Genomic DNA, 22,956 nt, shown 5'->3' on the forward strand with positions numbered 1-22,956 from the left:
ATGAGTTCAGTTCATAAACTGCTTTTGTGTTGCCTCCCTCCGTAAGAAAGACAAACTGTTGAACCAAGTGTATGCAGCTCAGTAAAAGCAGGTTCACAGCTCTGTATGGGCAGAATTTATAATAGACCTTCTAAAATACCTAACCCAGATCATGTTTACAGTGAAAGGAAATGACTTATTTTCCTTTTAAAATGCAAGAGATTTTATTAAAATAATTTACCGTGTATCATCTGAAACAGACACTGGTAATTTAAAAACTAATATCCCTCTCGATTCCCCCCACCCCCTTCTGTTTTGGAGATGTTAGAGCTATTTAGAACACTACTTACCTCAGAATACCTTAGAATAATACTTACCTCAGGTGCTTGGGGTCTGTTAATCTGAAGGAGGGTGGAGGAACATTTATTCAGTGAGTTCCTTGAGCTAGGATTGTCAAGCTAGAGGGAAAGGAGCTGGATTCTATCCTGAAAGAGAATGCACAAGAGTTTTGAATTCTTACTAATTCACAAACCAAGCAGCCTCTGGACTTTGAGAGGACAGCCAGTCCTTCCCTCTAGGTCTGGAAAATCAGAATTTGTCTCCTGGCAGCTGAGTTCTTGAGTTTCATCCCCGTCTGCCTCTCCCAAGTTCCTCCTGTACCTGCAGTGAGAGCACAGCACTGAGGAGTGACTGCAGGAAAGGGGAACTCAGGTCACTGGGTATCTTCTGTGACCTGGGCATCACATGAGATGCTTTCTGTATCTTATTCCCTTTAATCTTTATGACATCCCTGCAAGGAAGCCCTCCCATTTTCCAGACATGGAAACAAAGGCTTTCAGAGGCCATAATTGCCAGGAAGTATGGAGCTGGAATTTGAAATCAGCTATGACTCGATCTGGTCCTGCCACGTGGCTTTTTTCTTAGAAATAACAGAAATTGGCCCACTGAGAAACAGGAAGTTGTGGGACTCTCTGGTAACTAGATCCTCCTCATTCCTAAGAGAATTGTTTCCAAGTCTAAACTGACAAGATTGTGTTTGCAAGTTTAAAGAGCTAAGAAACACCGTGGGTGACCCTCCTAAAGCATGTCTCATCTGGGAAGACTCAGGCTGAGGGTCAGCTGTCCCTTCTGCTTTTGGCAGTGAGCCCTCTCTGTGTATCTTAGCTATAATTTGGCTCTTCCAGAAATGAACTCATTAATTTATTACTTAATAGGCCTCTTTTTTGAAAGAGATAATCTATTTATATGTTCTTGACTTCCATACTGACTACTCCTGAATCTCCTACCTTCTCCGCCTGGGTCTCCCAGTTGAACCAAATTCATCTTGCTCACTACATGGGTTCCTCCTGCACGTGTGTTTTTCATTTGTTGTCAGTACAGTCCACCCAGTAGCTCAAGCTAAACTCCTAATGCCATCCTTGCTCCTTTCCTTATTCCCACCTCTCCACTCCAAGACACATCAAATCAGTCACTAAGTCCTATCCCTTTTACCCCCTAAATACTTCTCCACTCTGTCTCTTCTCCTCAATCCAAACACCACTGCCCTAGTTCAAGCCCTCATTAGCTTTTCTCTGGACAATCGCTGCAGTTTCCTAAGTGATGTGTCTGTTTCGAGTTCTGTGCCCTCAGAGCCATCCTTCTCAACACAGCTGCCGGAGGCTGATCTAAAATGCAATCTGATTACATCAATTTCAGTGTAAAACCTTTCTCTGCTTATAGGATTGCCTACAGGAAAAAGTTCAAGCTCACTAACCAGGCAGCCAAGGTCCTCTGGGGCTAGCCCTTGCCTCTATCTGCAGCGTTGCTTCTCTCCACACTGTCACAACTTTGTGCCCCAGGAACACCAGCGTGCTCACAAACTCCCCATGCAAATAATGCTTCCAAAGTCACTCAGGTGATTTTTAGCCGGCCTCAGATACTCACCGTGTAGAACCCTCCACTGGCTGAGTGTCCCTGAAACATGGCATCTGGCTTTCCATGAGACTGACTAAGACAAGAGAAAGAGAAAATTCAACATGGAAGCCTCGGTCTTTTACATACTCATCTCCGAATGAGGCCATCACCTCTTGCTGCCTCCTGTCAGTCGCGGCCACTCAGACCAACCATTCTAGAGCGTGGGAGGGGCTCACAGGGCGTAAAGATGCGGAAGCAGCAATCTATGGGGACTCGTAGAGGCTGGTTACAGTGTGCTTTTATAGACAGGTGTGTATGATATCCTAAGTGTATTTTTTTTTGAAGGAGGGCTTGTATGCATCCATATATGCACAAGAAAAACTGAAATGTTCATGTCAAACTCTTAACAGTAGCCAACTCTGTAGTGGGGCTGGGGGTGGGAACTATGGGAAACAGCAAGTTCTCTTTATAAATTTTGTTTTCCTCTTACATAGTATAATGAGCATGCCTTATTTTTGCAATTAAAATAATGAAATAAGACCTTATTTTCTTCTCCAGGAAGCCTTCTCTGATGCACTTCTCAGGCTGATGTTGCTGCCCTCCTTGGTACTCCCCTGTTTCTGGCACAAGCCCCCACTGTTGTATAAGTGTCATTGTGTTACCTTATCTCCTCCTGTGAATCCCTTAAGGACTAAGATGGGCGTTTATCTCTGAATCCTCTGTGGCTAAGAGATGGCCTGGTACAAAACACTAGCTGGATATATTCACCAAATAAACAAACTAAAGGATTTATTTAATATTGTAAAAATATATTGTGTGGCTCCAAAGAAAATGGACCCTAGATACCAGTAGGTCAAATAAGTTTTTGACCTTCAGATTGACATTTATGTTCAATTAACCTTGCTAAAAATGGTATTCTTATTCCCACCCACCCCCCATTTTTCTTCAGGAGATTTCCCATTTTTTTCTTTTAGGAGCTTATCTAGTAACTGGTGTGGGAGATGGTATTAACTTTGTAAAAAATGAAAGCCCTAATGGAAAAGAATTATCTGCAGTAAAGTGGAGAAAATGCACTGTTCCATGCCAATGCAGGTTTCAAATTAAGCTAAATATTCTTGCCTAAATGAGAAGAGTAAGATAGCTGAATCAGCCTCAAATCTTTTACTTAATGTTAGCATCACAAATGGAAGCAATTATAATTGCTGGCAGAAATGAATCATTCCAAAACTAGGTCTGTGCAGACAATTCTTTATATTCACTTAATATGGCTTAAAACCACCATTCTTTGATTGGAACAGCCCCCAGAAGTAGAACAGTGGTATTTGCTGATGTTGTCTTTAAAAAATTAATTTTCAAAAGTTTTTATGAGTGTACTTTAAATATAGGCTTATACTACACACACAAATTTCAACTGTTGCTTCAAACCTCATTTTCTAAAGAAATAACATCAACAGTTGAAGAACAGAGTCCCTGAAATAGCCAATGGTGTGTAACCAAAGATTGTAGCTACAAAAAAAAAAAAAAAAAAAAACCCACCCAGAAACCCACGAATTCCCCAGGGAACCGGAAGCACGCATGTAACTATAATACTATCCAGTGTTGTTCCGGGAAAGTTGGCACATGGGCCATTCTGAAAACATTTTCTTGAATACACTCACCTGTGGGGGGGCAGGGAGGTGGCCTTACTAGGCCCTGGGCATCCCAGCTAGAGACAGGTCTGTCTCTCCCACCCACGTGAGCTCCCAGCACACACAAAGCTGGCTAAGATGAAAGATCGCTATGATGGTACCTATCCCCGAGGTAAACTGTTCTTTTCCTTCCGGCACCAATAATAATCGCGGCTTCAACATCTGGACTGGAAATGATGCGGTGGAAGTGTGGAGGACAAAAAAGGAACTGCTGGGGAAATGTATCGTGTGTATTAGGTTATTGTCGTAGTTAGAAGATTGGGATCCTGGTGGGTAACAGAAGTGAAGGAAACGGAGAGGTAGGGCGCCGCGATCTCGAGCCCTCTTCCTTGCTCCCAAGCCCTGGTCAAGCCTATCCTGTTTAAGTAGCACGAAAACTAAACTGTGCTCACTCTTAGCGGTAACCTCGGCTGGGCGAACCCCTCTGATGCTGAGTTTACTGGTCCGGACGTTACTTTACAGAAAACTTAATTCAGATTAATGGGACACACAAGTCTTGCACCTGCAGAAATTAAGAATTTCATTATTTTACTCTGAGTCAAATAAGAAGTAAACAGTCCACCAGTCCTGTGGGAGGCGGACATCTCCTGGGCCGGGGAGCCACGAGGTAGGGGTTGTCTTGCTTTCCAAAGTGGCGGGCTGTAGGTTGCGCGGATCCAGAGAAAGCTGTTATCAAGTCTCATCCCGGGTTCCCGCCCCTGGGACTGTGCCCTCCCCAGCCTCCACGCCCGCAACCCCTAGAGCCTCCAGTCGCTCCCGGCTCACCCCTGGGAACCGGCGCCCCGGCGATCCTCCGGAACCATTAGACGCTACTTGGACTCAGAGTCTGCTTTTTGGTTTATTTCACATCTTTGCCTCGCTTGCAATAGACGTCCATGCCCCCGGCCCCCAGGCTTTGCAGCCCCGCGAGGCCACGGCGCGCCCCGTAACATCCCTGCGCTCCTAGCCGCGAGCGTAATCCCAGGTCCCTCCGTAGAAGGAGCAAGGACTGGAGAGCGCGTCGCCTGAGACTGGAAGGGACCGGTTCGCGCCCTAAGTGAAGCACGCCCCGGTGGCGTCCTTGGGGGGACTCTGGGTTCCTTCAACGGTGGGGCGTTGGCATCCGAGCATCCGGGAGCCCCGAAACCCGCGGGAACCGAAGTTTCTCTCTTCCCTGGCCGGCAGCTGAACAGTCCCGCGGCTGCGCCGGGAGAAACCGTGGGTGGAAAAGCCGCTGCATCTCGCGGGGAAGGGGGCTGAGGGCGCTCTCATTCGTTGAGGCTAATAAACGCGGCGCGACCCCGGAACGCTGTTGTTTCTAAAATCTTTAGCTGTGTCCGCGATCCCCCAGCCGGGATCCGGGAAGGAGGGACGAGCGCGAGCGGCTGGCAATGCAGGAGAAGAGGGGCCCGCGCTCCGACACCCGACCCGGGTGGGTGCTGGGGCGCCCGAGGGGAGCAGGTCCGGTCCCCCTCGCGGCAGCTGCCGAGGTTTCCAGCCGCAGAGCGTCCTCCCTGCCGGTGAAACCGCGTGGGACACAACCCATCGCCGCTCGTCACCTACTTACAAGTCGCTGTCGCTAGGATTCCCGCCACTCCTCTCAGACCAGCCCCCCACCTCTGCCACTTTTCGGAGTCCCCCGCCCCCGTCTCTGCCTCCCCGGAGCTGCGGGGCAGTCGGACGCGGAACCGCCGAGCCGCGAGGACGCCTGCCTTGAGCTGCCTTCTCTCCGCAACCGAGCCGGCGCCCCCTGCCCTTCGCCGCGGTGTTGGGCGGGCGCCCCTACCGCCCTCGCTCAGCGGCTCATCCCGGCCTTCTTCCACGCTGTCCTCCAGCCGGTCCCGTAGCTTCGCCACAGCCGGGTGCGGCGGGGCAGGCGCGATGCGACAGCTGTGCCGCCGGGGCCGCGTTCTGGGCATCGCGGTGGCCATCGCGCACGGGGTCTTCTCCGGCTCCCTCAACATCCTGCTTAAGTTCCTCATCAGCCGCTACCAGTTCTCCTTCTTGACCCTGGTGCAGTGCCTGACCAGCTCCACCGCGGCGCTGAGCCTGGAGCTGCTGCGGCGCCTGGGGTTCATCGCGGTGCCCCCCTTCGGCCTGAACCTGGCTCGCTCCTTCGCGGGGGTCGCCGTGCTCTCCACGCTGCAGTCCAGCCTCACGCTTTGGTCCCTGCGCGGCCTCAGCCTACCCATGTACGTGGTCTTCAAGCGCTGCCTGCCCCTGGTCACCATGCTTATCGGCGTCCTGGTGCTCAAGAACGGAGCGCCCTCGCCGGGGGTGCTCGCGGCCGTGCTCATCACCACCTGCGGCGCGGCTCTGGCAGGTGAGCTGGACCCGCGCGGACCCCCGGCCCACCCCGCCCCACCAGCCAGTGACCTCAGGGATCACTCAGTGCAAAGCCCTCACTTCCAGATGGGGAGACTGAGGCAGGGAGCTTTGAACGCGGTGGCTCCGCTAGCAGATGGGACCCCTGAGACCCAGCCGAGTCTTCCTCTGCGCTCCGGCCTCCTCCTTTAGAGCCCTCACTCCCACTACTAGTCCGGGTTTCCGACCCCCGCCCCTGTCTCGCTCTTTAAAGCCCTTCCCTCCTCGCCCTCCCCCTTCCGTCTTCCCCCTTTATTTCTTCCTTCCTCCGGGAGGGGGTGGGCGAGCCGCCCTAGCCTGGGAGCTAGAGCCCCCAGACCGAGACGGAAGGTGGGGGTCGAGAACTTCCCTGGGTCACGCGGGGCCGGAGTGGGCAGGGACGATGCGAGCCAAGTTTGAGCCCCGAGGCTAGCTTGGGATCTCCGGCGCCGCGCAGGGGGCTGCAGACTCTAGGCAGAGGTGGGCGGATTGAGACTCGGGTAGGTTGGGCGTGGAGGACTGAGCGAGATGGGTGCCTGCGGAGCGGGCAACCTTCTTTCGAGGGTCTCCCCATGCCCACGCTGCCCGGGGAAAGCCACGAGCCGGGACCCCCCTCTCTCTTCTGTGCCCCACGGAGGCGGCAGTCGTACCACGTGCCCAGGCGACACCCGTGCCAGCTCGGGGAAGCCACAGCGCCTACTCCGAGGGCATCGGTGCTGTCCTGAGCCTCTGTCTTGGAGAGAGGTAGACGGGACGCCCCCGAGGATAAGGAAGGGAGGGCGCGCCTCTCCTGCCTTGAACTGGGCAATTGACTGTACTTCGCTTTTCCTTTCGATACGCGTGGGTAGAGCTAGGGCGCACACCCTACTTTCCAGCCTACGCCGTTGCCCCCCGTGGATACCAACTCCCGCTAACCCAGTGTCTTCTCTGTTTCCTTCCTGCCCTACGTTCCTCGGACCTCTCTCGATGCACTCCAGGAGCCGGTGACCTGACCGGCGACCCCATCGGGTACGTCACCGGCGTGCTGGCGGTGCTGGTGCACGCCGCCTATTTGGTGCTCATCCAGAAGGCGAGCGCAGACACGGAGCACGGGCCGCTCACCGCGCAGTACGTCATCGCCGTGTCCGCCACCCCGCTGCTGGTCGTCTTATCCTTTGCCAGCACCGACTCGATCCACGCCTGGACCTTCCCCGGCTGGAAGGACCCGGCCATGGTGACCATCTTCGTGGCGTGCATCCTGATCGGCTGTGCCATGAACTTCACCACGCTGCACTGCACCTACATCAACTCGGCGGTGACCACCAGCTTCGTGGGAGTGGTGAAGAGCATCGCTACCATCACTGTGGGTATGGTGGCCTTCAGCGACGTGGAGCCCACCTCTCTATTCATTGCTGGCGTCGTGGTGAACACCCTGGGCTCCATCATTTACTGTGCGGCCAAATTTTTGGAAACTAGAAAGCAGATCAACTACGAGGACCTGGAAACACAGCCGGGGGGAGAGGAGGCGCAGCCAAGTGGAGATCAGCTGCCATTCGTCATGGAGGAGCTGCCCGCAGAGGGTGGAAATGGCGGGTCGGAAGGTGGGAAGGCAGCAGGTGGCTCCACTCAACGGGATGGGCAAGAGGCTAGGGGCAGCCCCAGAGGGGTTTCGCTGATGGCTAGGAGCTCGCAGATCTCAGACAGCCCTGAAGAAGTGGGCAGGAGTTCATTAAAGGATGCTTACCTCGAAGTGTGGAGGTTAGTTAGGGGAGCCAAGTATGTAAAGAAGGATTATTTGATAGACAATGAGGAGTTACCCAGTCCTTGAAAAGGAAATGCACGTATGTATATATGTACATACACTTATTTTATATGTGAAAGATGACATATTTTAATGAGGAGCCGCCCAGTTTCATGCTTTGAGTGGGGAAGGGGAGCAAAGAAAGAAGCTGAAATGCCTGACTGCAACAATGTTGTACCCGCGTGAATTTTTTAGCCTGAGAATACCAGAGGCATCAGAGAGGCAAAAGAATGTGAAGGTGACTAAGAAACAAAGGCAGGGTTTCAGCTGCAGATTCCTAGCACATTTTTGGTCATTATGACCATAACCAAATATCTGCATGTATGGAGAGTCCTTCAACCACCCCCTCCAAAGATGGAGCATAGAGATGATGGCAGCACTTAATTAAGTTCAAAGATTACATGCAGGGGTACCTTTTTGACGACAGTTTGAACTATAGTTTTTATGGCCACTTCGGAAGAATATATTATTGAAATGACATATTTAAATACACTGAATTAATGTTTACTGTTTAAAGTCACCAGAAATATGTTTACTCTAATTTACTTTCAAAAAATATATAAGTGCTCTACTCTTCTATTGGTAGAAAATGTTAAAACTATTTTGAAACTGAATTCTTAGCTTTAATCATGAAGTTTAAAGTTGGCTTTTAGTAATTAAAAATATTTGAAAGGTTTTTTAGTTCATTGCTTTGTAATATTTGTTATTGAATGCCATAACCTTTTTAAAAAACAGTTTTACTGTGTCCAGTATTCTTTCAAGCAAATGCAATGGCTGATGTATAATTCAGTGTTAACTGAAACCCAAACAGAAATGAGACCGTTCAGTTAAGCTAGGCCTTTCAAGTCGCACTGCACATCCTAAACCGTGTTACAAAAAGAGCAACTGCTATATTCACTTTATGATATTTTTCTATCTTAAATTTGTCAAAATAAAGTATGAGTCTCTACTAAAAGGTATATTGTTAGAAATTTGTCTTAGACACACCTGTGTTCTGTTGTTGCTGTGTGGCTTGTGTTTGCCCCCTATGAGTGGTGTTTAGTATCTGGGGCACAGGGCGCACCCTCCATCAGGAACTTCTAAATTAGCATGGCAGTTTGGTTTCAAACAACCACATCAAAAACACTCTCATTTTCCAGTCAAGGAAAGGTAAAGTAGAATTAAGTCCTGCCTCATGCTGCCTTATGAGAGCCATCCACATCTGACTTCAGTTAAGATGGAGTTTGAAACATAATAAAAGCGGGAAGCCAGGGGAAGTCTTCCTGTCAGCCCCTCCCAGAGTGTACTTGGAAGGTGAAGACACTCATCATTTGCCAGCATGTTTCTGAGACTTTATTTTTCTTCATTTTCCAAAGATGAAAACCAAGCAAAAAGCAGAGGCATCAGTTTTTCTCTACAAGCTGGTAAGTGTCATCATGACGGTTTATGATTGGTTCTGGCTTGCTTGTTTTCATCAGCAATTGATGTTTCCGTAGTCACCTCTAGAAGCCATTTAAGTGGTAGGAGCTGTCATATGGCTGCAGTTAGAAATGGTTGACTAGAGTTATAATGACTTCTTTCAAAATAAGCATTAAAGGTAATGCCAGCATGCCAGAAGGCAACATCCTGTAGCTACTCTGTGAAGCTGAGAATTTGTGAAAAGCAGCAAAACCGAACAAAGTATATATTTTTTAAGTCCACTATCAGACAAATCAATAAAATGATTGTTTTTCACTGAAAAAATTCCCTTTTGGTTAAAACTGTGGGTTTGCATTTATTACAAAAAGATTAACTCTTTTCTGTCAATAGACTTGTAGAAACATTTGTAGAGACACTCCAACCAATCCAGTGGAAGCATTTCCTTTACTTGGATGGATGAACTCCATTCATTCAAGGATGGTCATGGGAACTGTCGGAGCCAAGGAGGTGCAAAGGTACTTTTGGTAAGACTTAAGTTTCCTATTTTTCTTTTCTGGGCTTGCCTGGTGGCTCAGCAGTAAAGAATCTGCCTGCCAGTGCAGGAGATGTGAGTTCAATCCCTAGGTTGGGACGATCCCCTGGAGAAGGAAATGACAACACACTCCAGCATTCTTGCCTGGGAAACCCCATGACTAGAGGAGTCTGGTGGGCTACAGTCCACGGGGTCATAAAGAGTCAGATGCAACTAAGCAACTAAACACAACAACATTTTTCCTTTCACTGGACTTGAACCCAGAAGGATGGGGTGGGGGTGGGGCAGACATGCTGTTATCATCTTACCGCCAGGAAAAGATACAACAGGAAAAATCAACACAGAGAGGTGGACCAGCGTGGGAGAGAGAGAAAGACTGAGTCCAGAGTCCTGATTTCCCAGGGCCCTGGCATTCAGATGACTTTCCTGTAAGTTAGCACTAGACCTCAGATTGTCAGATATAAAACAAGGTCTTTTTTTATTGTTTTTATTTGCTTTAGTCACTGAGATTTCTGCCACTTTCAATAACAAAGAATAACAAGTGACACAAATATAAATGACTGGGTTTTAGCAACAAGGTGGGGTAAAAGGACCAGAAGAGGTTTTTGTTTGTTTGTTTGTTTGTTGCTTATTTTGTTTGTTTTTCATTTTTCACCAACACAAGCTTTTACCCCTACCCTTGACTAGGGATTAGATATGCCACTCTGGTCTCTTAAAAATTACCATCTACTCTGTATCACCCATGGTCTTAAACAAACCATGGTTTTACCTATCATCTTTGTCTTCAGTTTACAATTCAGTTGAATCCTACATTCATGCTTCTCAAACTCACTGGGTGTTGGAGCAATGTTTTGTATTGCACACTATTATAAATAATATCTGAGGTTTATTATTATAGTCCTTGCTAGGTGCTAGGTGCAGTTCTCAGTGTTTTACATGGACTAACTCATGTAATTCTTACAGTATTTCTACATGTTGGCATTAATATTATCCCAGTAATACAAGGAGTAAACTGAGGTGTGGAGAGCTAAGGAACTTTCCCTGACCTCTTAGCTGGTGACCTGTAGATGTGGGAGCTGATTTGAACCCAGGCAGTCTGACTCCAGTGCCTGTCTGTCTCACCATTATGCTATCCTGCCTCTTGGTGAGATACATTCAACCTGACATCATAAAGCTGGAGAATGTGGGAGTGCTGGTGGGTAGTTCCAGTGCTTGTTCATTGCAACTCAGTGAGGACCATCGAGTCTGCTGTCCTCAGAAAGAAAAAGGATACAACCTATATGTGTGTGTGTATGAACAGTTTCCTGTTTGTGAGCACTAAGGGACCCAGAGAGCAGTTGAGGTACCATGAAAACAGAATCAAGAAAGGGGTTCTATTGCTATTATAACCAAGTCCCCAAGATCTCTAGACTTTCCAGTCCATCATTCATTTAATATTCAAACAAGTCAACTTAATCCTTCACCTTAAATAACCCTGAGAGGTACAGACCTTCAGACTAGTGTTTCTGAGGATTCACTGAGCATGCTCAGTGTTGCTGATTACTTCCTGTTCCCAGATGCTGTGTTGATCATTTAAAAAAAAGACTTTATTGAAATATAATTTACATACCATAAAATTTGCTCATTTTAAGTGCATGATAGTCATTAGCATGTTTATAGAATGGTACCACTGTTACCACTGTCTAATTCCAGAACATTTTCATTGTCCTGAAAAGAAATCCTGTACCCGTTAGAAGTCACTATCTATTTTCCCTGAATCTTCCCAGCCCCCAGCATTGCTAACCAACTTTCAGCCTCTATGAGTTTGCTTCTTCTGGTTAAATGCTTTCTGCTGTCCTGAAATTGCTCTTTCAAGCTGTTCTCCCTAACCTGCTCCTGTGCTCCATTTTTTTGTTTTTAACACCAGCTACTGCTATTAATAACAAAAAGTTGATGTTGGGATGCAGTTGATAAGATTTACTGAATGCTTACAACTACCTATCCTAAGGACATTTCAGTGCAGGAAAGGAAAACTTAAAAGTCGGTATCGGAAGTCTCTGCTCTTGAGGTCTGAGTGGTCCTCTGTCACCTGGGCCCTGCCTGCTGCTCTGTGGGGCCCATTCCTGCCCAGGACAGTGCCTTCCCCACAGTCACACCTACCCTAGGCTTAAGCCCCCAAGATGCTTATTTTCCTATTATTTTTCTGAAGAAGTACCTGGAAGAGCTGTGGCACTAAAACAAAAGAGAAATCATTTGACAATATAATTCTTCTCTTCCAAGAATGTGGAAAAGCCATAGTTATCCACAAATGTCATCCCTGGGACTTCCCTGGTAGTCCAGTGGTTAAGACTCTACTTCCACTGCCGGGGACAGAGGTTCCATCCTTGGTAGCAGGGAAGATCCTACATGCCATGCAGTGTGGCCAAAAATATAAACAGGCTTTAAATTTTTTTTACACAAAACACACACATGCACACATATAGGAGGCTTAGATAGATAGAGAAAGTTATTCTGGAAAAGTTTGTAGCTAATGCAAAGTTGGCTATCGGCCCACCTGTTGGCTCCCAGCCCCTCCCACATTCTTCCTTGAACACAGAACTCTAAACTTGTTTGAGTACAAGCAGCAATGTGCTCAGGGAAGGTGGGTCAACCCCCTGTTGGATTAATCATCATTTTTCTAAAGCCTTCATGGAGGACCCATAGCTCTTTGCCAATGATTGGCTTAGCAGAGAGCCTGTGATGCAGCTAGAGAAGGAGATGAATGAGTAAGTATGCTAGGAAAGGGGTTCTGGGCCAGTTCTCTATGATAAGAAGATGCTCTTAACCCTTTATCCTGCCTTTGTATGCAGTTGGTAGGGATGTGATTTCTGAAACTATGGCAGTTATTTTGCAGCCTCAAGTGGACAATCCTAGTGTGAACAGTGATGTGTTCAGGGCAAACAAGAAAATGAGGGAAAAAGCCTGTTTATTGATGCCTTCATTGTGCTGCTCATTTAGCAGCACTGAAACTGCCTACTTCAGGCGTCTTGTTACAGGAGAGGACAAATTCCTATTCTAAAGTCACTTGTAGCGGGGCATTCTTTTTCTTTAAGCCAAATCTTCCCAACTGATATTAAATTTAAATTTGATAGTTAATTTTGCATCAGAAAGAAAATACAGTTGAAAAACAAAATGTTTTTTCATTGCAACATCAATTTTAATCCATCCACCTATAATTTATTCCTTGATTCAACAAACACTTAAATAAGTAAATATTATATACCAACTTCTGAACAGTTTATTTCCTTTTTAAAACTATTTCTTTATAGTCAATGTAATTGGTGATTTCTTTATACATGAAGGATTACTTCCAAAAGGGCTAATTTGAGGATGAAGACTAGCCAAACATTCTTTGTTAAGGGCAATAAAAACTCTAAGGTTTATCTTCTAAAGTTTATCTGAAAGACATAACTGGACAATGTTTCCCATAGTCACCAAGAGTTAAAAAAAAAAATGATCCAGAAAGATGAAAAGGGGGCAAAAGTGTCAACAAAAAGTGTTTAGCGAAGGAGATCAAATTGCTCTTATACAGTGAAAGGATCCTTGTGTGTTTAATCACTCAGTTATGTCTATTTTTTGCTACCCAATGGACTGAGTAGCCGGCCAGACTCCCTGTCCATGGGATTTCCCAGGCAAGAATACTGGAGTAGGTTGTCATTTTCTCCTCCAGAGGATCTTTCTGACCCTGGGATTGAACCCTCATCTCCTGTGTCTCCTGCACTGCAGGTGGATTCTTTACCTGTTGAGCCATCAGAGAACTCCAACCTCATTTAAATAGGAAAAAAGCAAATTAACCCACAGTGAAAACATTTGTGTCAGTGAGGCTGCTGGAACGGAAGTTTTGTTCGTGAGCAAGCAGATTAGAATCACCTCTGCAGAAAAGAAAACAGATAATAAACAATGTACATTATTATGGGCTGAATGTTAATGTCTCCCTCCTTCACCCCCAATTCATATGTTGAAATACTAACCCTCAAGGCATTGGTATTAGGAGACTGGGCCTTTGGAGTGATTAAGTCATGAGGGTGTGGCTCTTTACCTGGGATTGGTGCCCTTATAAGAAAACACAGGTGAACGTGCCTCCTGTCTCTGCTCTTTGCCAGGTGAGCATAAAGAGGTGCTGGCCATGTGCAATCCAGGTATCAGGCCCTCACCAGACACTGGATCTTCTGATGCCTTCGTCTCATATGTTCCCAGTCTCTAGAATTGTGAGAAATACATGTTGATTGTTTAAGCTACCCAGTCTATAGTATCCTGTTATAGTGTCTTTAGAAGAAAACTGATAAACTGAATATTCCTGTGAGTGAGGGTTTCTACCATTACAACCCCACCCCTACTTTAAGATTATTATGAGAGAGAAATGCACTTTTGTTGAGATTTTGTATTCAAGCTCCTTTTTAGTTCAGCAGTTTAGCCAGTATTCTCACCAAAAAACACTGTCATCTCACTTGTCACAGTGAGAAAGAATGATTTAAAAAAAAAGAGGCAGGGAATGAGGACTTCCTCCTACTCTTTTTCTTCTCTTCCTTCTCACTGTCATCCTGACCAACACTCTGTGTGTAACGTCCCAGGACTCCAGACTTCCTATACTCGCTACATCATTTTAATTTACAGAACTACTGAAGGCACAGGACTGTATATAAGAGTGTGGCTGGTTTAGTCACAAAGTCTTGTGACTCTTATGACCCTATGAACTGTAGCCCACCAGGCTCCTCTGTCCATGGGATTCTACAGGCAAGAATACTGGAGTGGGTTGCCATTTCCTTCTCCAAGGGATCTTCCTGACCCAGGGATTGAACTCAGGGCTACTGTATTGCAAACAGTCTTCTGCATTGCAAGCGAATTCTTTCCTGACTGAGCCACAGGGATGGCCATATATATATAAAGTAAGTTACTAGTATCCATTTTTCCCATTGATCTCATTAACAATAGATAGAATTCCCACTCCAATACTCTTGCCTAGAAAATCCCATGGGCGGCAGAGCCTGGTAGGCTGCAGTCCATGGGGTCGCTAAGAGTCAGACACGACTGAGCGACTTCACTTTCACTTTTCACTTTCCTGCATTGGAGAAGGAAATGGCACCCCACTCCAATGTTCTTGCCTGGAGAATCCCAGGGATGGGGGAGCCTGGTTGGCTTCCATCTATGGGATCGCACAGAGTTGGACACGACTGAAGTGACTTAGCAGCAGATAGAATTCAATGAGTGCAATATTCTTTGCATGTTTAGTCATGTCCAACTCTTTGTGACACTTTGGACTGTAGTCAGCCAGGCTTCTCTGTCCATGGGATTTTCCAACTAAGAATATTGGAGTGGGTTGCCATGGCCTTCTCCAGGGGATCTTCCTGGACCAGGGACTGAACCTACGTCTTCTGAGTCTTCTGCACTGCAGGTGGATTCTTCACTGCTGAGCCATCAAGGAAGCACAATATTCTGTAGTAGAACTTAAATAAGAATTAGTTCATGGTTTACACCAACAGAATCAATTGAATATATCGAGTGCATTCAAATGAGAAAAATCATTTTTTCCTTAGCTATCTGAGTAATGTCTATTTATCATTTCTTTCTTTGATTTCACTACAGAAAAGATTTTGGAACTCAAAAGCAAGTGAGTAGAACCATCACTTTTCTGAAATCCATCCTTTATGGCAAACTAATTTGATAGATCTTCAGAACTTGCCAGAATGTAACAATGGATTAACTTCAGTGATATATTCTGAAAATAATCCATAAAATACACTTGATGCAACAGAAGGAACAATAACTTATTATCAAGGGCAAGTGTTTGATTTTATCTCTTCACATGCTGTAATATGTTTGGTTCTTTTCTGCCTCTGGATCAGCCTTTTCCTGTGATGTGACGGGAGAGAGAAAATTTGATTTTAATTATTTGATGCTAAAATGTCAAAACACGTTGAAAAATTGAAAAACCTGATAATCTTTATTTTTTTCTATCTTGATGCAGAAGACCTAATTCAGAGAGGTCTGGACAGTGGACCAAATTTCTTGCTTTTTGCTTGGCTATTTGGCATCATGCATGCCATATGTGTGTATGTGTCCTTGCATCAAATGTCTCTCAGTGGGTGAGAGATACTATTGGTCTTGGACTGGCTTTTTGTATAATTATGACGAATCTAGAGTGCTAATCTATGGTGTGATTGAATAAAATAATACCAGTTATAAATCTCTGCTGTATAGCACCCCTGCCTTGGATTATTGGGAGTTAACACAGGTCATGTCTGAATTTCAAAAGTCTTGACTGTATGTGGAGTGCTTTCACACTGATTGCCCAGTTCTCTGGAGGGCTACCATTCTTTCTCATCAATAATTGCTGTGTACAGTTACCCTTAAAGAAGCCCATTGCAAGCAGCTCAGTTCAAAAGACTAGTTTCCTGTTTTTCTTTCAAGAGGAATGTTCAATTTTCAAATGATAGGCAGATAGGGAAAAGTTTTACATTTTGCAATTTGCCTAGTGGCTGTCTTCCAAAATCTGCAATATATTTTGTAAACATTATTACCGACTTGGTAAGCGGCCATTTCAGTAGGCACTTACTGTCATTGTGATGGTATAAAGGGAAATTCACTTTACCTAATATTCCCTAAGCCTTCCAGAGCACTGCTGTAATCATAGGATGGCACTACCTCTTCCATGTGATAAATGTGAATGGCTTTGTAAGTAAACACCGTCCCCTTTAATTCCATCACCATATGGAGAGATGATTGTGGAAAGGGGGCCAGTAGGCCAGACAGTTCACCGCACAAAGGCAGGTGTTCCACTGTCTTATCTGCCCTCCTCTTTCCCACTGCCCAGCACTCTGCTTAGAACGCAGTCTAGTACTCAATTAATATTTGTTGACTGACTGACAAAAGAAAGCCAAGTCAGGAAAAGTCAAAACACAACTTCAGTTTTCTCATTTAATTATAATCTCTTTTAAGATGGCCCAATTGGTAAGCCTGATTTCCCTAAAGTGCCATTCTTGAAAAATAAAATGCTGTAAATTGAATCTGCTGAATAAGGCATTGGCTGTGTAGTCTCTGCATAAAGGCAGAGGCAGGAAGTTTTGGTGCACTGTTTGGAGGTCTGCTCTGCAAGGAAGGAGCTCTTGCCCAGCACTTCTGGCGCCCCGGGGCTCCATGCAGTCAGGTTTTAGGAGACTTGTTGTGGCTCAATCCAATAAAAAATGTTCATAAAGAAACTTTTTTTTTTTGGCTAGGATGCTTGTCTTGAAAAATAATATAGAACATTGTTAACAATTCAGCCAGGGAAGATAGAAATAGGTCACACAAAAAAATGAAGAGTGAAGTCGTCCTGGCCTTTCTTTAATCTTTTGAACAGTGTTTGAAAGAGCTCTTGGCTGATGAACAAATGTGTTCTACTGTGGAGTTAATATCTGTGCCAGGGTTTCTGTCATCCCTCTGGGGGTGGTGATCAATATAACTAATAAAGAGGAAATGACTAGACTGAGCTCATTGGAGGCCAGCAATCTCCCTAATGGGACCACAGAAGAAGACATCCTGAGATACCAGTCACCCTGAGTTTGGAGAAGTGTGGGTCTTAACAGAACAGTTAGTGGCTACTCAGCACTGTTATCTTAAGGAAGCCAGGTAACATTCAAGGATAACACTAAAAAAGAGCAAGAGAATGAGCTTAGCAGACTTCCCTGGTGGTCCAGTGGCTAAGACTCCAAGCTCCCAATGCAGGGGGCCTGGGTTTGATTCTGATCCCAGAACTAGATCCCACATACTGCAGCCAAATATTAATAAATAAATAAATATATGTATATATATTTTAGTAAGAGAGAAAATGCACCTAGTGAGTAAGGGAAGAAGGAACCATGGAAGAGAGTGAACAAACAGAAAACAGATGCCTTTTTGCAAAACCGTTATTTTCTTAGAGCATTTTTAGGTTCACAGTGAAACTGAAAGCACAGAGATTTCCCACTTATCCTCTGCCCCACACATGCATGGCCTCTCCCGTTATCAACATCCTCCCCTACAGAGCAATACATTTGCTACAATTGATTAATCAAATTGACACATCATTATCACCCCAAGTCTGTAGTTTACATTACAGTTCTGTATATTCTATGGGTCTCAACAAATGTATAATGACATGCATCCATCATTATAATATCATAGAGTATTTTCAAGCCCCAAAAATCTTCTGTGGACTGCCTATTCATTCCTCTCACACACTCCCAGTTCCTGGCAAACACTGATCCTTTGGTTGTTTCCAATGTTACATAGTTGGAATGATAGAATACTTAGCCTTAAAGAAGCCCATTGCAAGCAGCCCAGTTCAAAAGACTAGTTTCCTGTTTTTCTTTCAAGAGGAATGTTCAATTTTCAAATGAATTGGATAGGCAAATAGGGAAAAGTTTTACATTTTGCAATTTGCCTTTTCAGACTGATTTCTTTCACTTAATATGCGTTTTAGTTTCCATGTCCTTTTTTGGCTTGATATTCCTATTTTTCAGTGCTGAATAATATTCCATTTTTGGATAGACCAAAGTTTACTTACCCACTTACCTACTGAAAGATATTTTGGTTGCTTCAAAATTTGAGCAATTCTGAATAAAGCTGCAAAAACACGCATGTGCAGTTTTTTGTGTGGACTCAAGTTTTCAACTGCTTGGGTAAATACCAAGGAATATGATTACTGGATAGTATGGTAAGGATATGTTTTGTTTTGAAAGAAACTGCCAAGCTGTCTTCCGAAGTGGCCATATCATTTTGTATTCCAGCAGAAATGGGTGAGAGCTCCTGCTGCTCCATATCTTCACTAGCATTTGGTGTTCAGCGTTCCAGGTCCTGGCCATTGTAATACCTGTATAGTGCTATCTTACTGTTGTTTTAACTTGTTATTTCCCTGATGACATGTGATGTGGGATTTCTTTCCATATGCTTATTTGCCAGTTGTATACCTTCTTTGGTTAAGGTCTTTGGTCCCATTTTCTTAATGGTATTGTTCTCTTGGTGCTGACAAAGGATCCTTTTTTAAGGACAACAGAAGAGTTTGCTGATATTGGCAGTAAACCAGTGACCTCAAAGGTGTCTCTGGGCTTCCCAGGTGTATACCTGTGGCGGATTCATTTTGATATTTGGCAAAACTAATACAATTATGTAAAGTTTTAAAATAAAATTTTAAAAAAATGAAAAAAAGGAAAAAAAAATTTTTCTTGCTAATGCAGGAGACATAAGAGATGAGGGTTTGATCCCTGGGCCAGGAAGATCCCCTGGAGTAGGGAATGGCGACCCACTCCAGTATTCTTGCCTGGAGAATTCCATGGACAGGGGAACCTGACAGGCTACAGTCCATGGGGCCGCAAAGAGTTGGACATGACTGAGCATACATAGGTATTACAAACAGCTCTAACGCAATCTAAGTCACAGCCAAGAGAACCTTTGATTAAAACACGATGATAAATAGAGAAATATGTAGTCACCAACTCAAGTGCAAGGAAGAAGGTGCATATTGTTAGAGGTATTGTTTCAGAATCTAATAGAAATTCTGGTTTCAGTAGAATTTTAAGGTTTAATGGTTCAATAAGAAAAGTTAAGGAGGTCTTTCCCTTTAGAAGACAATTGACTAATTCCTGAAATAGAAATCACATCTAGTTACCAAGTCTTCATTCAACATTAGGAAGACGTTAAAGAGGTGTGTGAAGAATTAACTGCAAGGCAGGAGCCCGTGCTTTATACCAGGCTCCCATTACTACCCAGGGTGGCCTCAGATTTCCTCTTTGAAAACTGGGATAATCAAAGAGATTCAGTAATGTTTTATGTTTCTTTGTTTTTGTTGTTTTAAGAGCTATGTATACACCTTGGTTATTTTTAAGGGCTTAACATGTCAAAATCTGATTAAAAACAAAATCAATGATTTGCTTTACAGATTCTAAAATGGTTTGTTTAGATTAGAAAGTTACCACATTGGGGACTTCCCTGGTGGTCCAGTGGCTAAGATTTTTCGCTCCCAACACAGCGAGCTGGGTTTGATCCCATGTTAGCCGCAACTAAGAGCTAGCATGCCACAGCTAAAAAAACCCACATGCTGCGACTAAGACCCAGCACAGTCAAATCAATAAATATTTTTTAAAAAATAAAGTTACCACATCTACACTGGAAGAACCTATTCAACTTCCTTAGCCTCCCCTAGTAAGATCCATATCAACACCTGTTAGAGGACTCTCCCCTCGCATCTTCCAAAGTTATGTTCTTATTTATGTTTTTGTATTTGAGTCTCCAACTTCCAAAGAGCAGGGTTTGGGTTTGTTCATTTTGTATTTCTAGTGACCATGTTCTTTCTAGCACCTAGTATGTATTTAGTAAGTGCTTGCTCAATGCATGAATTCCTTCTGTGTTGAAAATGTGGAGTTACAGGCCCTTCAAAGGCAGACATTGAAAAGCAGTGGTGCAATAAAAATCCTCCTTCAATTTCCTGCTATGGCATTGTTGTCACAATATTAAAAACCAAATTATGCCACAGACATTTAGTTAATTATTCTTCCTTTTTTACTAATTTGACCGTGCATTTCTTACTTGCAAATTATGTTGTCCTCAAATCTGTGCAAGTCATTGTTACTCAAGCTGGACATTCACAGACAAAGAATTTGGTTTTTGTTGTTTTGTTTGCAGGTTCAAAATGGAAAAAGATCCTCTGGGAAACTAGGAAAGCAGGATGAGTAGGAAGAGTCCAGCTATGGAAAGATAGAAAAGGTGGCTTTCTAAAAGTGGCTTAATCAATGGAACTAAGGCTGAGGATAAATTCAAATGCCTGCCAGAGCCTATTAGTTCTGGATGAACAATGCAAGCTCTAATTTTTGTTAGCTTAATTTTGAGGATTTTTCCAAAGCCGGAGGTACTCTGATTAAATCTCCAAATTTGTTAATTAACAAACATTCTTACGCAGGCTAGAATTTCTCCTGATTGAACACTTTTAATATACAACACAGAAGCACAAGGCACCTCAGTAGATAATTATTTAAATGAGGTGCCAAATACTTGTGTTAAACAGACATCTTAATTAGCAAAACAGATATATTCATATTTTTGCATATGAAATACTTAATAATACCACTATTCAAGATTTATAAAGACTGTCTTCTCTGAGAAGGTCAATGAAGTCCCTACATTGTTCATTTCCATTCATCCCAAAGCACCTTTCTTATTTCCTGCTATTCATGTCATTCTCATGGAGTTGCTTAAGAGGTGTTGCACGTGGCTGAGAGAATAATTTTCGTTGTCAGATATGTAAAATGATGTTTTCCTGAGACTGTACACATTGGCAAAGCTGAGAATAAGAATATGACCTAAAGTATTTTGTGGAGCAGCATTTAGTTTGTTTGTGATGCTTTTGTTGGCTGCTTATGGGAAAAAAGGCTTATCTTTTCTGAGATGGATTATGATGGATCCCCGGTGGCTCAGATGGTAAAGAATCTGCGTGCAGTGTGGAAGACCCAGGTTTGGTCCTGAGTTGGGAAGATCCCCTGGAGAAGGGAATGGCTACACACTCCAGTATTCTTGCCTGGAGAATTTCATGGAGCTTGGTGGGCTACAGTTCATGGGGTCACAAAGAGTCGGACATGACTGAGCGACTCTCACTTTCATCTGAAGTGATTATTAGAAATAATAAAGGAAAGGTATTAATCTCTCTGAGTGATATTCAACCTTATTGGATGGTTGAATTGTTTAATGTCTGCAACAGTAGTTTAATTTTGAAAAAGACTGGATTTCTACAACTACTATGACAGATCAAAATTAGAGAGTATATTTCTAAATTTAAAAAATATGAATATGATCTCTCAGGTTTTTTCTTGGACCAATCATCCAGTTAACAAGTATTCTTAGGCACTATGTTGAGTAAGACACTTTGGGCACACAAAAAAATGTAAGTGAGACTTAGTTCCTGCTCTTAAGGAGCTAACATTCTCCTTGAAAAGATAAGACATGTACATGGTGAGTGACCTAACAGTCCAAAGTAGTACATAGATCAGTACCAAAAGCAAAGCAAAGCAACAGACTATTCACTTGCCAACTCTAGATGTTTACTCCAAGGCAGAATAAAGTTGGTAACTACCAAAGCTGGATTAAATTTTACTGTCTTGGTAAGCCTGATCTTCAGTGGCCTCAGCTTGCAAGTCTTGAAGTAGGGCTTGGATTCCCAGAGATAGGGGCTGGGTCACAGCATGAAAACACCAAATCCTAGCTACTGGATCAGTGGTCAGTGACAAGGGCCCTGGAGCTTTGGTTTGCAGAAAAGAATTTCCACAAAGACAGAAAGTATTGATGCAAATAAGTACTTGTTAAGAGGAAAAATAATACAGTATATGTGGATAGACACATGGGCAGACTCAGAGGGATAGTCCCTGAGTTGCCCCCTCGTGGCAGTTTAAATCACTGATATGAGGCATGCCTTCTGGATTTCCTTTGGCCAAAAATTCTGATTTGCCTAATTCACAGTCCGCATTTGGTATATCTCAGTATCTTCCCATGTGTGTGCATGCATCTCTTAGCCAAGATGGATTCTACCGCTAAGGCCTATGGGTAGCCTGGCATTAGTTAGCATCACTCCACTTTGACCTCTAAAGAGGCTTTCTGTGCTTGTGTGGTCAGGGAGGTCTCCTGACTTAAAGAATGAGAAATATATGATCTGGGCAGGGCCCAGCCTCTTTCCTTAATTGTCTTGCTACTCCTGTCTTGAAGTTTCAATCCTCAGGGTATGAATCTTCAATCACCTTATCCTGGCGATCTTTTTATGGTTTCTTAATATACATATATTTTTAAATGTTGACTTGTCATTAATACGTACTATACATTCACAATAGTGTACACACTTGAAGTATGCAGCTTTATCAATTTTCACAAGATGAACATATCCTTGAAGCCAGCACCCAAATGGCTGCCTCTTTTTGGAAATTATTTATTCTTTGTTTCCACAGGTATAAATCTTCCTTGGTAATTCAACTCTCTACCTCACAGTGAATTTAGAAGGGCTAAATTCTAATTCTAATTATAGCTTTAACTGTAAAATATTAGAGGTGTACAGACTGGCACTGAGAACTATTGGTCTACAGATAGTTCAAGTTTAGATTGTGAGCCAGATCTTTCAGACAGGTTGGCAAGTGGAAGAAAAACAAATTTATTAGAGGTAATGTGAAATGACTAGATTTATCAAAAGAACTAATGGAAAGGGGACCAATCATATTAGCAATTCCCAGTCAGGCTGGAATGATTGGACACCAAACATCAGTAATAGAAATAATATTAAGGAGATTCCTTCTTCTATGCCACAAAAAGCATTTTTATTCCTCCATTCATATCACTGTGGAATAACCACAATAGCTGGT

The 22,956-nt window shown here is 44.0% G+C and overlaps 1 protein-coding gene across 1 annotated transcript; it reads left to right on the forward strand.

Annotated features, from left to right (window-relative positions):
- Nucleotides 1–4,191: 4,191 nt before the first annotated feature.
- SLC35D3 (solute carrier family 35 member D3) lies at nucleotides 4,192–8,618 on the forward strand. Its single transcript, XM_086318043.1, has 2 exons — nucleotides 4,192–5,862; nucleotides 6,860–8,618. Exons 1-2 carry the CDS (start codon nucleotides 5,421–5,423, stop codon nucleotides 7,687–7,689), a joined length of 1,272 nt encoding a protein of 423 aa, XP_086174169.1. The 5' UTR covers nucleotides 4,192–5,420; the 3' UTR covers nucleotides 7,690–8,618.
- The last annotated feature ends 14,338 nt before the right edge of the window (nucleotides 8,619–22,956 follow it).

The sequence above is a fragment of the Bos grunniens genome, chromosome 9 (assembly GCF_055505025.1).
Source record: "Bos grunniens cultivar Pamir isolate PY7600 chromosome 9, Bosgru_T2T1.0, whole genome shotgun sequence".
In the NCBI taxonomy this organism is placed as follows: Eukaryota; Metazoa; Chordata; class Mammalia; order Artiodactyla; family Bovidae; genus Bos; species Bos grunniens.